Here is a 15,210-nt window from a genome sequence, read left to right on the forward strand (position 1 = left end):
TCCACTTTTTTTTTTTTTTTAAATTGAACTCAAATGATTTTAATTGAACACAACATACTGGCTTTATTCCAATAATATACACACAGGAAAAAAGTACAAAGCATCACTTGACGTTCTAACTGGAGATACAATTGCCCAACTTCTACATTGCATAAAACAAAAGAAATATCAGCTTTTCCTTCTGCTATTTAATTAGGTAGTAAAACACTCACTGAACGTTATAAATGAGCTTAATCTTAATAGGGATTAAATGAAGGGGCTAAATCAAGTAGCCTAAATATAGCATAAAGCAAATGACAACAAAACAGGTTTTTAAAAATAACGTGCAGGAAATTCGGAGATGCACTGAAGTTCGAATCGGTGGTACTGTGCACCGCGGGCACTAGTGACTCTGCCAATGTCCGCTTGTATCTCTCCACGGGTATTTAAAAGGACCGTATGCTCATGTTTATTTTCATACCAGACTTTTTGGCTTTGTGCCTTTTCACACTGACATACAGCAGCACCCACTGTTTATTATTTTTAACCAGAGACTGTGATCACCGCACTAAAAAATAAATATATATATAGCAGATTCGAAATACTGCACAGTAAAACTGCCTTCAAGAGATGTACTCCACATTACAGAGGTAATATTTTATATCAACGCCAACTTCCAGCTAATTCCTTCAGTTAGAAAAACAGCATTGTGGATGTGTGGGTGTCCACTTGAAAAAAATCACTGCGCGTGATTCAGATATTCACACGTTCAACTGTGCATTCACTCGAGATGTTAAGTGACTGCCTACGAGGCAAGGCTCCCGAGGTTACACAGCAAAGTCTTCTTAACGTAATTCCAGTCTCTGATTGGAAATTGTGTTTCCGCTGCTTGCTGAATACAACAGAGCTCGGATGCATCAAAGCCAATGTTGAGAAACCCGCGTTTAAATTTAGTGAAACTGCATAAGGCATGTAGGAGTTACAGATTGCATGCATTGACCTCCGCTGATGTCTTTTCCTCTTCTGTGCCTTGTATTTTCAGTCAGTTGTCTTACCGCTCTCATTGATCTGAATGAACTAGCTTGCAGAGTGGCAGGCAGACAGGACCAGCTCGAGGGTTTTCTTGGCAGTGTGAACTCTGCTCATGTCTCTGGCCTGGCCCCTGTGTCACTGCCTCACTGCAGCAGGACGCGTTTGTGCTTGGTGTTGGGGATCTGGTCTCTGTTCTTCAGCCTCCGCACCGCCTCTCTCATGTGCTTGGGCTGCAGCGGAGGCGTCTCCCCCCACTTCTCACACACATCCAGGGCTGAAACAGAAGAAAAAAACCCCACAGATCTCAATCTTCTGTACGACGCCTGCTGCTATACAGACTGAAACTTACGATGCAGCTCTATATGGATGGATGGAGCCCCCAAATCCTCTACCCACATTCAAGAGACATTTCAATCCATCAAGTCGTTCATGAGTAATCGCGTGCCGTATAACTTGCCTTCCTCCACCACCTCCCCAGCAAAGACCTTTGAAATGCCAGACATGGCGATGACCACATTCTGAGACACAGAGGAGCCTGTGATTGACTGGATCAGCTGAACAGACAAAGAGAAACAAGCCCCCATTACTTAATGCTTTAAGATTTATTTCTGGTGCTTATTAAATAATCCAGGCTGAACTTTCAGATCTTTTTCACTACCGAGTAGCAGGAAGAGGACCAGCTTACCCTTTTGATAGCTGCTTTAGGGAAGGCTGATCTGCGGTACATCTCGTATCGATTGAGCTGCTCCTCCGAGAAGGATGACACTAAAATCCTACACACAAAAACAACAGCGTTGAGCCATCTGCACATAAACACCACACGACGGGGGACAACTTGGATTTACTTACGGTTCAGACTTCACTTACAGTACATGTGAACCACATCTGTATAGAAGTATCTATTTGACTGCTGCTCCGTTATGAATGTGAACCTTTCCTAACAGTTTGAGACACAACCGGAGCACGTAACACTGTATTCAAGGCAAGGTTTATTTTTATAAACTCGTCAGTATGATCTTATTATTATTATTCCCTTTAAATGCGTGACCCTGCTGTTAGGGGGCTGTACGTGTGAAACTCACTGCATTTTCTGGATCTCATCCTCATCCACTTTTTGTCGCTTCTCCCTCCTCTTCTCCGGTTCTGCTTTCAGTTTCTTGGCCTGGGGGCCGTCAGAAGAGTGCTCTCCGTGTTCCCCCTGCTCCCCAGGAGCAGCCTCTTTGAACGAGTCCTGCATTCACGGGGATACAACAAAGTCTAGATTTAATAAGAAGTTCAGACTTGGGGTGTTCAATACAGGTGACGTTTATTTGGAGATGTCAGCCCCCCTAACCTGCTTGTCCTCGTCCTCCACTTTGATTTCTTTGGGGTCCCAGGTGTCGGATGATGGCTCAGTCGGGTCGTGGCGCAGGTGATGCTCTCTCGATGCCTGCTGGTGTTCAGCATCGCGGTCCACCGCCATCGTGTCTGCTTCTATCTTCACCATCGGATCTGCCATTACGAGCTCGGCGGCGGCGGCAGAGCGCAATGCTACTCAAACACCAGAAAAGAAAAATTCTAACCGTGATAAATCTACGCGGCTGAGCACTGACGACAAACACGATACTGCAAACGCATCCATCATAACTAATTCATATAAAGAATATATACAACGTGTTTAAGGTATTACAGTAATGTAAATACCCACTTCACTTTCTTTAGACTTAAATAAACATTTCTCTTTTTCACCCATGACGTTGAGTAGTACTGCTGGCTGGTTTCATTTCACTGAAGTCTCATCTTTATATAAACCTTATATAATGCCCCTTCTGCTTTTCAAGTTTCTAATACCAGACCTTACTCTCTTGCAGCAAACACTGCATTTGTAAACACATCTCCGTAAGTAATTGTGTACGTAGTCGCCCTGCTTCTGTTGTCATCCGCAATCAATATTGTTTAGCAATGAATGCGTTCTGTCAAGCACTGCTATCTTAATGATTTCATAACAGTGTGAAACTGCAATTTATGCAAGTGCTGTTAAAAAAAAAAGATATTTATTTCATTTCTAACCACACCTGTCTGTGTAAATCCGTCCACTTGCACCGCTCTCGTTGTTTCTAAGCACTTCCTGTTCCTGTTTCAACAAACTTTATTTACACATTCAAAGGCAGGCAAAAGTCCAGTTTGCTGTACACAGCTCGATGGAAACTGTTCGCAGCGCTGGATAGGAATTGTCTGTGGGAGAGATGGGTCTAATTTTTACACTGATGGTTGGTTTGCTGTATCACTAGCCTTGGACTAACTAAATAAAATAACATTGGGTAGTTCAGTTAGTGAACCCAGCCAGAAATGTACCAACAGTAGTAGCTGCAATTTAGCAAGTCCAGATCTGACTATATATATATATAAAAAATAAAATAAAATAAAGATAGTTGCTTCCTGGTACCTCTTCACTTCCTGTGCCAAATTGACAGGAAGATTTTGAAGTATCTGAATTTGAATTAAAGCATTCAGAAACCTAAAAGATATTCAATGCAAACTGGTGGTGCAAATCAGACGTGTTTAATGATATGTGTTACAGGATCACTCCAGGGCTGTAGTACTCCCCATACACTGCAGGTGGAGCTGTGGTCTGGGGTGCTTTTCAGTGGTTTGCGATGCACAGAACTGCCTGGTCAGAATTATTAATAAAACGAAAGAAGGAAAAAAAAGAGAGACACTTGGCTATAACCTGTTACTGAGAAAACCGATAGCACAGACCAGAATGATATTTGGGTTCTAGAAAAAAAAAATACAATACAAATGAATCAATAAACAAAATTCAGTTGAAATCTATTCACCCTGTATATAGTGATATTAAATATTTACAGTAATGCGTTTCACTTGTTTCTGATGATGTGAATACTGTACTATCAGATTAGGTGTATTTATAGATTATTACAAACAGAAGCTCTGTTATAATGTTGTTTATTGTATTGTAACACATACGTTAGCAGGAGCCGAGGCTTATAGTGGACAACTCCAGGAGTTTAATAAATATTTATAAAAGAGTTTATTAAATATATATATTGTAAATACCAATAAGGACAAGTTTGGTTTTTGGTTCTCTAAATAATATCACTCGAGGAACCCGCGTGTTGGATAAATGTGTGTTCTTGTGATTTTGGTTCTATAAAATTAATATCACTTGATGACCCTTTGAAGAAAATGACATAGTGGAGTTGAAAAATGACGTTTGTGGGGGGGGGGGTGTTATGATCTGAAGATGTCATGTCTAAGGGGCTGTCACGAGGAAGTGACGTGTCTGTTGCAGGCGAAGGAAGTTTGCATTGCAACGGTGTTGCTGGAGGAAAGTTTGTTTTCTGGTCGCAGCTTCGGAGGAGGAAAGGGCAGCAGTGGAAGTGTGTCCGAAGAAGCGTCGTCCACAGTGGGCGGGATATTGTGTGTATTGCTGTTATTATCACCCCGATCTAGAGTGTCGGGCTTAACCGGGAAATAGAGTCAATCCAGTCGCGCTGCGCCAAGCCCCTTTCTCCCCTCTCGCTCTGCTCCCCAAGATGGGGAAAGAGCAAGAACTCCTGGAGGCGGCCCGGACCGGGAACCTCGCCGCCGTGGAGAAGCTGCTCTCCGGGAAGCGGCAGACAGCAGGGCACGGCGGTGGATCGTCTGGATCCGGAGGGAGCGGGAGCAGCAGTTCATCCTCACACCCGCTCTCCAGCTTACTCAGGTAAGACAGCTTGAGAGCTGCGATCCGGGTTTTTTTTCTTTGCATGGGAGCGCGCACCGGGGCTAAGTAACTGCATTTTGTAATTGGGAGGGAAACAAAGAAAATGCAATCGCCTGACTCAGAAAATTCAAATCTATGTATTTTGAAGCGGTGCGCATTAAAAATGCATTTTAGAATCATGCTGCTAATTCAGAAACCTGTACTTTTCAGTATGGCATTACCTGTTTTTCTTGGTGCTGTGCTGCGCACTATCATTCGTAGTGGGACACCTTTTATCGAATCACAACGGGGAACACATTCCGTAAATATCTGTCTTGCACAATTATGGAAAACGCTCCCTTTACATTCGCCATGTTCCATTGCAATTGGTTACATTGTAAAACAACACGTAGATACTGCTATTTTTTATTGTTACAAAACACTGTGTTACTGCATTTGTTTAAATAATCACACACAAAGAAAAGGAAGATCGTGTTACAAAATATTTACATTCGCTGTGTTAGTAAGCAGTGGTGTTTACGATTAAAATCACCCTCTGCGAATAAGAAAGCGTCTTTTTGTTTTTACTATGACTAGTGTGGTGGTGAAACAGTAGCGCGCATAATAGGCGTTGATTGCCGCTTGGAAGTAAATGTTTATTTTTGGCTACGTATAAATAGATCGGATATTTTGAACAACAAAAAAGGAAGTCCACAACCAACGAAAGGGGGGTTTGGCAGGTCTCGCAGTGTCAGTTTGTGCGAATGCGTCTTTTCTGTCTGCTCATGAAAACGGTGCTTTTACAACTGCCGCCTTCTATTAAACCCGAGGATCGAGACCAACTCATTATCAGAACTACGGACGGTTTTGCTTTAGTATTTATTTTGCATTTTCATTTGCATTCACTTTGCCGTTTAAAAACGGTTTAATGTTGTTTATTAATTTTGTAGTTTCGAGGACACGCACACAACGCCCTGAGTACCCCAGTAAGCTGGCTGTACCCCAGAGTGCTCGGGCCGGGATGCTCTGTGTAGGAGTCACGGTTTTCCGTGAACTTTCTGTTTTGCATCCCAGTTATCTAGTTCAGCTATCACAGACAGTATCAAATTTTAAGATTTGATAGTAGTCAATACAATATCTCTTTTTGTGAGTTTCGGTATGTGTAATAACAGCACGTATCACGTTTATTCAGTGTATTTAGTAATTGTTTTGTCCAAGCCCTGTCCACTATCACTATCGCACAAGTACTTCAACACACCCACTGTTGTCAGCCCTATTAAATAGATAGAGTAATGGGGCCACACTGATATGCCAATAGCTTTGGGCTACACTGTAAAGGATTCTAAATGCATCCTTGACAGAGAGATACATTACTTGATCTAATTACATTAAAACCCTCTTAATAAGGAATCCGATAACGATCTGTCATGCACTCAGCTTGCCTTTAACAGACCAGCGCAGGAGTAATACTAAAGTGTGCTTGTATTGCTTGGCCAGGCCTGCCTACAGTGATGGATGCTGTCCAGGAGGAGAGCTCAGAATGGACACTTTCTCTTCAAGCTTGTGGAAAGGGAGCAGCCCACAGTATGTGAAGCGGTCCTGTATCTAAACAGTGACATCACGTCAGACTTGCTGTAGCACATGGGAATATTCTCTTTGTGTTTAAATGGTTTAAATTTTGCCTCGTCATGCCAGATACAGGTGGTATAGCGTACCCACCATATACAGTGGCACGTTATACAGCTGCGTTGTGATGCAGCGATATGTGCTGCAGTCATATCGTCTGACGGCTTTTCTGATCTGTTACAAAGATTCCCAGTATGTGTGTTTTTTTTTTAAAACGTTTATGTAAAGGAAACGGCATGTTAACCAACACCCCTTGTTTAGGTAATTATCAATCCGTGAATTACAACCCAGTTATGCAAAGTATGTGCTGCACATGGCAGGTGCCTGTTTTTTTTCAGTCCAGCCCTGTGCATGTTTCAGAGACCTTGCAGCTCAAGGGAACTACCCTGAACTGTGGTTGCGTTTATTCTCGGGAGTCTGCGTGATCATGGACACAGAGAATGTGCTGAAGCAAGGTCAGGCACAGCCTGTGTTGCAGAGGGGAATGGGCTGTGCTGTGTGTCTTATCTATACCCTCTACTTGACTGGGCAGAGAACAGGGTGTTGGTTAACTAGATGATGGAGAAGTGAAACATCACAAGTTAAATCCTACATTGAACAATTAGCATTATGGTTTTCCTTGGAGCAGACCTTGCAATGCGGGGAATTCTTTGTAAAGGCAATTGCGCACCTGGATCTGTTTCATCAAATACAGCAAATACTCATTTAACGAACCTGCCTTTGATTTTGGAGTGAGTGTTTTTTAATCTGTCCAGTGTCCAGGGATTGCTGTAGACTCCCATTGCATAGCAGTGTGATCCATTCCTGGTTTTACTATGAGTTTTTAATAAGACACATCTCAGCTTGTTACCGACACACTGTGGCTGGTCAAGCTCCTAGTAAAACCTGGAATGGGTGAAACTGCTACGCAATAGGAGTCTTATTTCCATCTCTGACGTGAATGACAGTAACAGAGCAGTGTGCAGTGGCCTTAAAACTGACATCGAGAAAGACTATTGTCAAACAAAAAACCTGTAGTGTTATTTACAGTCTGAATACACTGGCTATGATAAATACTGAAGGAGATGGACCACGGGTATTGTACTGTATGATTTTCAGTATTTAATGCATAACTATGTACTAGGTCACTTTGCCAAGCAGTATGTTGATAAATAACTACAGTAACCTAAAATCATCAAATTAAGGATCTTTAAAAGTGTTTAACAGGCTTTTGGCTGCAGTTTCGCTCTTCAGGAAATACTGTTTTGGCACGGATTCTGCGTGCAGAACGTCGGAACAGCTCCTGTGTTCTTGGCTTCTCGAGTGTAGTGGTGCTGGAGAGCAAGCTGACGCTACAGCCCTGGTGCGCTGTGGTCAGGGCAGGAATTCTCAAATATAATTCACTGTTACCTTGCCTATCCGTGCCATACAGTCGTTCATCCTTCTGCGCAGGAAGCGAGCCGGTTTAAAAATCACCACAAGGGGATGGACCTGTAATTCCCCTTTGGAAAAAGCGAGTTAGTTCGATTTTTCCATCGTACATCTTTAACAGATTGAACTCAGTCATTCAGGGGAGAAGGGATTATCAGTGTAATTTACCCCTGACCTCACTGTTATACTGACCTTGTGATTTATATAAAAATACCACCTTGCTCATGCTTGCTCAGAGTCCCAAAGTAATACACAAAATGCTGGTCGTTTTCTTCCTGGTACTGCACTGAATTCAGGTATGTAGTTCTAGATATTCAAGGTGCGTGTTGCCACTGGGATCCCATGGCATGCAGATATACCTGTTGAGGCTGAATGATCATGAACATGGAGTGATGTTTGAAATTCTGTAGAGAGAGAGAGCATGACGGTTCATCCTGCACAGTGTAGTTTAACCCTTGCACGCACTGGGGACACTTCAGGTTTAAAGCAATTGACCTACTTGTTAACTTCCTGTATCTTCCTAATTCAGATGGACTCAGGTGTTAAAAAAGCACACACACGACATGGGGGGGGGGGGTCTGCTACAAAATGAGCCTTGCATTTCTGCAATTGCATCTGCGGGCCTGACGTGTAACTAGCAAGGCTATTTTTAAAATCCCCAAGCTCCGCAAAAGACCTGATAGCAGTGGAGGTGAAGAATTCCATTAACACAGAGCTGTGTAAGGTAGAGAGCTGTCTTTACTGGAGGGATCCTCTGTACGCTGTGGGCCTGTGGGCGAGGCACGACAAACTTGCTAGCCCCGTACCTCACTGTCGCAGCGACCCTCATGCTGGGAGACTCGGGAGGCTTCTCAGCTCTGATATGCAGAGTTAAAAAGGGCTGTGGTTGAAGATTATTATTTATTTCTTAGCAGACGCCCTTATCCAGGGCGACTTACAATTGTTACAAGATATCACATTATTTTTACATACAATTACATTATTTTTACATACAATTACCCATTTATACAGTTGGGTTTTTTACTGGAGCAATCTAGGTAAAGTAACTTGCTCAAGGGTACAGCAGCAGCGTCCCCCCACCTGGGATTGAACCCACCACCCTCCGGTCAAGAGTCCAGAGCCCTAACCACTACTCCACACTGCTGCCCTGATTAGTTTCGTATGTTTCTTTAATCTCGCTGGGTTTAAGTGTAACTTGACTCGCTCGTGAAGGGTTTGTCGCAGATGTACACTGTAGCCGCATTTTGACCACATTCAGTTTCAGGTGGGACATGAATTGTCCAGCCCTCCTTTCGCACACACTCCGCACCTGCCCTGCTATTTAATGTGTCACGGAGCACGGATGCAGGAAACACTGCGAAGCAATTTGATCCAAGACTGTTTGTCCAAGTGACAGCAAAAACTGAAACTAGGGGAATTGTTTGAACTATATTTGCAGAAATGAACTTGGATTTCTGCAAATCTCTTCCTGTGGTAGTTCCATTAAAGCTGACTCAACTTGCATAGTAAATATTCTCCGGTATGCTTCTGCATGGGATGTTGCAAAGTATGTTTCCTAGATAGACAGATGAATGAATAAATATCTAGATCAAAACTTTAATATCCAACAGCCGCTACCGAATCCCTTGTACTTTCCCGGCAGTAGCTGTGAGTTCAGTCTGCTTCCAGGGCTCGCACAGTATCTGGGGCATCCAGAGTTTCAAATGAAACCACATTGGTTGTTTCTGTGTTAAAGGGGGAAATAAAATTATTTTTAAATGGCAGCTTAAAAAAAAAAACCTGTAGTATTTTAGTGAGAACGCAATAAATTGACAACATTTTACTCGCTATAAAACTGAAGTGCTGTTCCGGAGAGATAATGTGAAACCACTTCCCCACTGAAAGTCCCTCCCAGTTCATTGTAAACGCTGTACTGCTGGTTACATAGTTCTGAAACAGACCAGGGCTTTAAAGGAACAGACTCCAGACCTTTAAATCAGAAATACTATAACATTTTTGCACATGTCTCGTCACATATTTAAAGCATCAAATATTTGCGCATGTAAACTATACATACACTGTTTATAAACTTAAAGTAATGTTCTGTTTTACTGTACGGCTCCACGATCTCATAATGGTCCAGCCCCTGGTCTGTGAGGTGGTGTGTGTGTGTGTGATCATTCACAGGAACGCCTCAGCCCTGCTGTTCTCTGCCGTGTCGGACTCTGATGTGTATTCACAGTAGTGGCAGCGGTGTAGGGCTGTGGCAGGCTGCTTGTGTGTGATGTGGTTTGTCTGTGGTTATCAGCGTTAGGTGTGGAGAGGAAGCTCTATATCTGCACTACGCTGTCTGTGTGGTTACTGTTGCTTGCTTTCAGAAGCTGATAACCCGGAGAGGGGCACTGACCTCGCTTTCCTTTCACCTCTGAGGCCTGTGTTCAAATCCAGGTCATGGATGTTTTAAAAACCTAAACGTTCACATTTTAGGAGATGCACTGCTGTATGGAGCTCTCGCTCGGGTATGTGAGTAACTTCAAAAAACACAAGTGCCTTCACGGATAATGTTTCCCTTAATCTCAGTACCCTGTACACTGGTCTGCTGTAATGCATTTTTTCTTAGAGGGCAGTACAATGCTTATAATAGGCTTGGCTTGTATAGTGTGTTTCTGTATTTGTACCTGTGATTATTGCTGGGTTATTAAGAATAATTAATAGCTTGAACATGTTCATGTGTGGAGTTGCTTGTTACTTTTTAATGTAATTGTAATTACTGCAGCATAATTATAATTGAACAAAACTGCTTTGTAATTGCAATGTGAGCAATCGATTCTGCTGTCATTGTAATCCTGATTGGTCTAGGCCTGCTTCATAGCCGTCCTCTGCACAGTGTCAGCTGGATATTACCTTGCTGTTGGTTCTATTGTAGGTCTTCTCTGTGACTCTGAGGCTCGCTGTTGTTTACAGTGGCTGCTGGGGTAAAGTTACAGGCTGGGAACAGTCAGGTACAGGCTAGCCCTTGCAGCACAGGCTCCAGCAGGGATTCACTGTTTGAAGCTGAGCCATGGGTAGCGGGACCACAAAGCATGTTAGGAGCTGTCAAAGCAGATATTCTCATATCTTAACTTTCACCTCGGGTTCCTCCACTCCAGTTCCTTGGCTGAGAGTAAGAGGGTCCCTCACAGAGGCATTAGAAACAGTCTCGGCCGAGCTGTCGGTAGGGTGCAGCCGGGCCAGCGCATGTTTCACTGGAAGAGCCTGCAGGTTGTTTGAATTCTTCTGGAGAGAAGATCTGTTGCCCGCAGTGAAGTTGGTAATTCACTAATCCATTCTAATTGTGTGTCACCTACTGTATCGGCCCTCTGTCATGTTCTTTGTGACGCACAGGGTAAGGTGAGGGTTGGCCTGTTGACGCACAGGGTGGCCCCACGCCTTGCTGACGGTGGTATGGCAGGTGTTTGTGCACATGTTTCAAAAACAAAGATGCTGCTACATTACAGGAGCGAGGCAGACCAGTCCCAAAACTACCAGACTCATCTGCCTTTTTAACCAGATTTGTACCTTGTTTTTTTCCATTTAATTTGCTTGTGTTTCATCCATCATTCTTACTCATTTCCTGTTTTCTTAAATCGTCTTATTTAGGTTTGTTTTATTGTTATTTATTGATATTATTATTCATTGTTACAATGTAACGGCCGACTTTTTCTTTTTTGAGCTACTGTGCTATAAAAGGTGCCATATAAATAAATTAAATGGAAATTGAAAAATGCAATTATAACTGTCAGCCTGCACTCTCAAATTCTTATTTCTCTCTTATTAACTTAGCAGCAGGTCAATCACTTGGTACAGCAACGTGCTATGCATGAAAAATGGCATACACATTCAAATATTTATGTGAAGGTGTTTTTCTAAACATAGACTGCCTTTTAAAAGTGTTTTCTGTGTCTGTGACCTGAATTCAGGATTGGCGCTGTGTGGTTTTTACAGCTGATGTAAATTTAGAGCTAAATGAAATCGTCTGTACTGTACAGACCAGTTCTGCTGCATGAATGCTGTTTGAAGGTGAACCTGGACAAAATAGAAGAAGCGATTTTATTTAAGGTAGGAAAATATTTTTAAAAACCGGCTGAAATGCCTTTGGTCTAGACGTTCTAGCACAAGCAGTGTACTGTACTGCTCCTTCATTTAAAATGGATGCATCTGCTCTCATTTGTGTTTTCTGTCAAGGCTGTTTCGACAATTTTGACAACACATGTGGTTATGCAGCATCAACCACAAATCCCTGAGAGTGAGTACACAGTGAGCTGGCATGACCCTGTTCAAGTCACATAGGAGGGGCTGGACAAGTATGTAACATGCACATCCGTGGTGGTGGACCGTTCGCTGTGCAGACAGTGTCTCTGACGTGCAATCTGTTCCAGTCCCATTTCAGATACAAATGTTTCCTCTAACCCTGTGCGAAACCAGACACGCTGGCGGCCCCCGTGCTCCCGTCTCTCAAGAGAGCTGCTCAGGTGATGTCATGGTGGGCATTGACAAGAGCTGTTCAGTACAGCAGCCGACAACATTAATAATCAGAGTGAAGTCACGTTTCCCAGTAATGAACAGGAAAAAGCCCAGGGGAGCTTGTGGGTTTGTCTGCCGCGTATTCATCTGCTGTTACTGACAGCCGCACTCTGCAGCCACGCACAAAAGATGCAAGAGCTTCAGGAGGTTAGACACAGGCTTGCTTTAATTCAATAGAGCTCTGAAGCAAAGCACTCTCCTCAAACAATACCTGCAGTCCGTACTTCCCATCCCACTCTGAAGCAGAGCACTATACAGGAGGTATTTAGAGAATGTTATGCGATGAATGGAAACCAGAATTATGCCTGCAAGTGTCCGTCAGGCAAGGGCTGTACACACAGTTTCCCTTTCAGCTGCATTTGATGTGTAAGGGGCAGTTCTACAAGCATTAGATAACTGGATTAGAGGTCTAAGGGGCAGTTCATCATGTAAAATAATGACAGATGCTGATAAGCACAGTTCTGATTTATTATGTCTGCCCAGTCAAGGGGGAATCAGCCTGGGTCTATTTTTAAAACAAGTGCAAAAAAAAATTACCCAGAAGCAATTGCAACTTTTATAACCTGAGAAAAAATGGAACAAACAGCAGCTGCTGGAAAGATGTGTTTTTTCTTTTTTTTTTTTTTTTAAAAAAAAGCATTTTATGCAGTCTTATTAAGTAGTTGCACGTGATTCTAGTATTTTTTTTTTTTTTTTTTTAAAGCTGCTATAAGGATCGCATGGCATTTCATTCCTCAGATCAGGAAGCAGTGGAGTTACTGTCCTGAGTAGCTTCTTTGTTGATCTGTCCCCTTCTCTCTACTGTCTCTTTATTTAGTCACCCCTTGTATCTTCTGACGGCTGCCATTGGTCCTAGACAGAAGCAGCGTTTCTCTCTGTAATTGTTCATACAATTGTGCATTGTTTGTGGCGGAAACAAATGAAACACATTTATATTGCTCTCTACTCAGACTGTCGAAGGCTGTGAGTCACTTGGAAATGGTGTTTATTAAGTTAGTCATTTTAGTTTTACAAGGCTGCTTTATTTACTCAAGCTGAAATGCAGCAGTTTTTCATGTTCAGTTTTGTGTGGAGTTTCATGTTTTGTGTTGCTAATTGGGACCTCCTTTTGAAAATGCAGCTTGTGTACTGTGCCTAATGAGAACAGAAACAAACTGGACTGTCAACAACATTCATTTCCGTTTGTTCCAGAAAACAGGACCCCCACCTGACCCCACACAGCATGGATCAGGCTCGGGTTGTGCCCTCTGACCTGTAACACAGGAAGTCAGAGAATCGGAGACAGGCATGAGCATTTGGTTACCGTGCTTGTTTATCTGCTGAGAAGTCAGTCTGTGTTGCTCCTGGGAAGCAGCTCGCCTCACGGAAACGTTTCATTAAGTTGCTGCCTGAGCCCTGTTCTTGTTCGACGCGTTTCGTGTCGGCTTCCTCATTCCATTGAAGTGGCTCAGCCTCCGCTGTGTGAGTCACCCGCTTCTCTGGAAACTTTTAAAGATACAGCACTGTCGTTCGTTAGGCTTGGGGATTGTCTGCATGGATTTAACCTTTGCTTGTCCTTTTTAGCCTTAACATTGGTAACGTTCCCCCTTTTTCTTCCTTTTAAAGATATTTTTGGTTATTTTGCTTGTTTTTTTAATTCCGTTTGGATGTTGAAGAAGCAGAAAAATGTCATTCCATTAAAAGAGGGGGTTCGGTAGGGTTAGTTCAGGTAATTAGAGGGGACTTTTTATTAAGACAGTGGCAAAATGACATTGAAAAGAGAAGTCTAGACTTTCTCAGAATGCAGTTCCACTGCTCGGTCATTTTATTTTTGGAAGTCTCTAATTGCTTAACCTCGGGGCAGACCTGTAAAGAAGACATTGGATCCGTCTTGCATTGCTCTAAATAATCTGAGCAAAAATTACTTCCACAGCAAACCCTAACAGGCGAGGATAGACTGTTAATACAAGGTGCAACAGAAATAAAGAAGAAAAAAAAGGGAGTATTTAAAATCTACTCCGAGAAGTAACTTCTCTCTCTCTCTCTCTCTCTCTCCCTCTCCCTCTCCCTCTCTCTCCCTCCCTCCCCAGTATCTGGAGGGGTCCCAATGTAAACTGCGTGGACAGCACTGGATACACCCCATTGCATCACTCTGCTCTCAACGGACACAGGTGAGCCTTGCACCCCTCTGTGTGAGTGTGAGAAAATGAATGCCCTGAGAATGCAAAAATCCAGATTGGTATTTGGTGCAGACAGAAGCACATGTGTGAGTCTATGTCGGATATTACCCAAGGACTCCAAGAGGGCTAACCCCAGTCTCCTTGCTTACTAAATACGACTCCTATTGCAAAACAGTTTCATCCACTCCAGGTTTTAATAGTCACAGTGTATAGATGTCTTATTAAACTCAATGTAATAAAAACAGGAATGGATCAAACTGTATGCAGTGGGAGGTTCCATCCTTGTAGTATGTGCTAAATCTGTGTCTCTCCCTCTCTCTCTCTCTCTCTCTCTCTCTCTCTCTCTCTCTCTCTCTCTCCCCCACGCCCTGCACAGTAAGGTGGTGGAGGTGCTGTTGAGAAATGAAGCCCTGACAAACATCGCAGACAACAAGGGCTGTTACCCGCTGCACCTGGCTGCCTGGAAGGGGGACCAGCAGATCGTGAAGCTGCTGATTCACCAGGGACCCTCGCACCCCAAGCTTAATGAGCAGGTCTGAGACACACACACACACAGACAGCCATGCATACAGACACACAACGAAACTACTGTAAGACGCTTGCAAACATTTTGTGATACAGGAATTCAGCCCCAGTCCCTATGTAGGGGTCTATTGAGTAACTTCGGCCCTGCATCATTCATAGTCATGCTGTACTGCACCTGATATATTTGAAGGGGTACGGGTTTGGGTTGTAATTATTTTCGGAGGTTTGTGCATTAGGAATGTGGTTGCTTAT

At 43.2% G+C, this 15,210-nt stretch overlaps 2 protein-coding genes across 8 annotated transcripts in view; one reads left to right on the forward strand and one right to left on the reverse strand.

Annotated features, from left to right (window-relative positions):
* Positions 1-37: 37 nt before the first annotated feature.
* Positions 38-3,150, reverse strand: LOC131702790 (transcription initiation factor TFIID subunit 11-like). Its single transcript, XM_059005053.1, has 6 exons — positions 3,066-3,150; positions 2,345-2,541; positions 2,094-2,242; positions 1,697-1,784; positions 1,469-1,565; positions 38-1,285 (listed from the first exon to the last, which is right to left on the reverse strand). The coding sequence occupies exons 2-6, from the start codon at positions 2,507-2,509 to the stop codon at positions 1,155-1,157; spliced, it is 630 nt and encodes a 209-aa protein (XP_058861036.1). The 5' UTR covers positions 2,510-2,541; positions 3,066-3,150; the 3' UTR covers positions 38-1,154.
* Positions 3,151-4,252: 1,102 nt separating this feature from the next.
* The window catches only part of LOC117397877 (ankyrin repeat and SAM domain-containing protein 1A-like), a 60,911-nt gene continuing 49,953 nt past the window's right edge, over positions 4,253-15,210 (forward strand). For all 7 annotated transcript variants that reach the window (XM_059005041.1, XM_059005043.1, XM_059005046.1 and 4 more), the window contains exons 1-3: positions 4,253-4,717; positions 14,344-14,424; positions 14,810-14,966. In XM_059005041.1, the coding sequence (XP_058861024.1) occupies positions 4,548-4,717; positions 14,344-14,424; positions 14,810-14,966 (408 nt within the window). In that variant the 5' untranslated portion in view covers positions 4,253-4,547. The remainder of the gene's footprint in view (positions 4,718-14,343; positions 14,425-14,809; positions 14,967-15,210) is intronic.

The sequence above is a fragment of the Acipenser ruthenus genome, chromosome 30 (assembly GCF_902713425.1).
Source record: "Acipenser ruthenus chromosome 30, fAciRut3.2 maternal haplotype, whole genome shotgun sequence".
Classification (NCBI taxonomy): Eukaryota; Metazoa; Chordata; class Actinopteri; order Acipenseriformes; family Acipenseridae; genus Acipenser; species Acipenser ruthenus.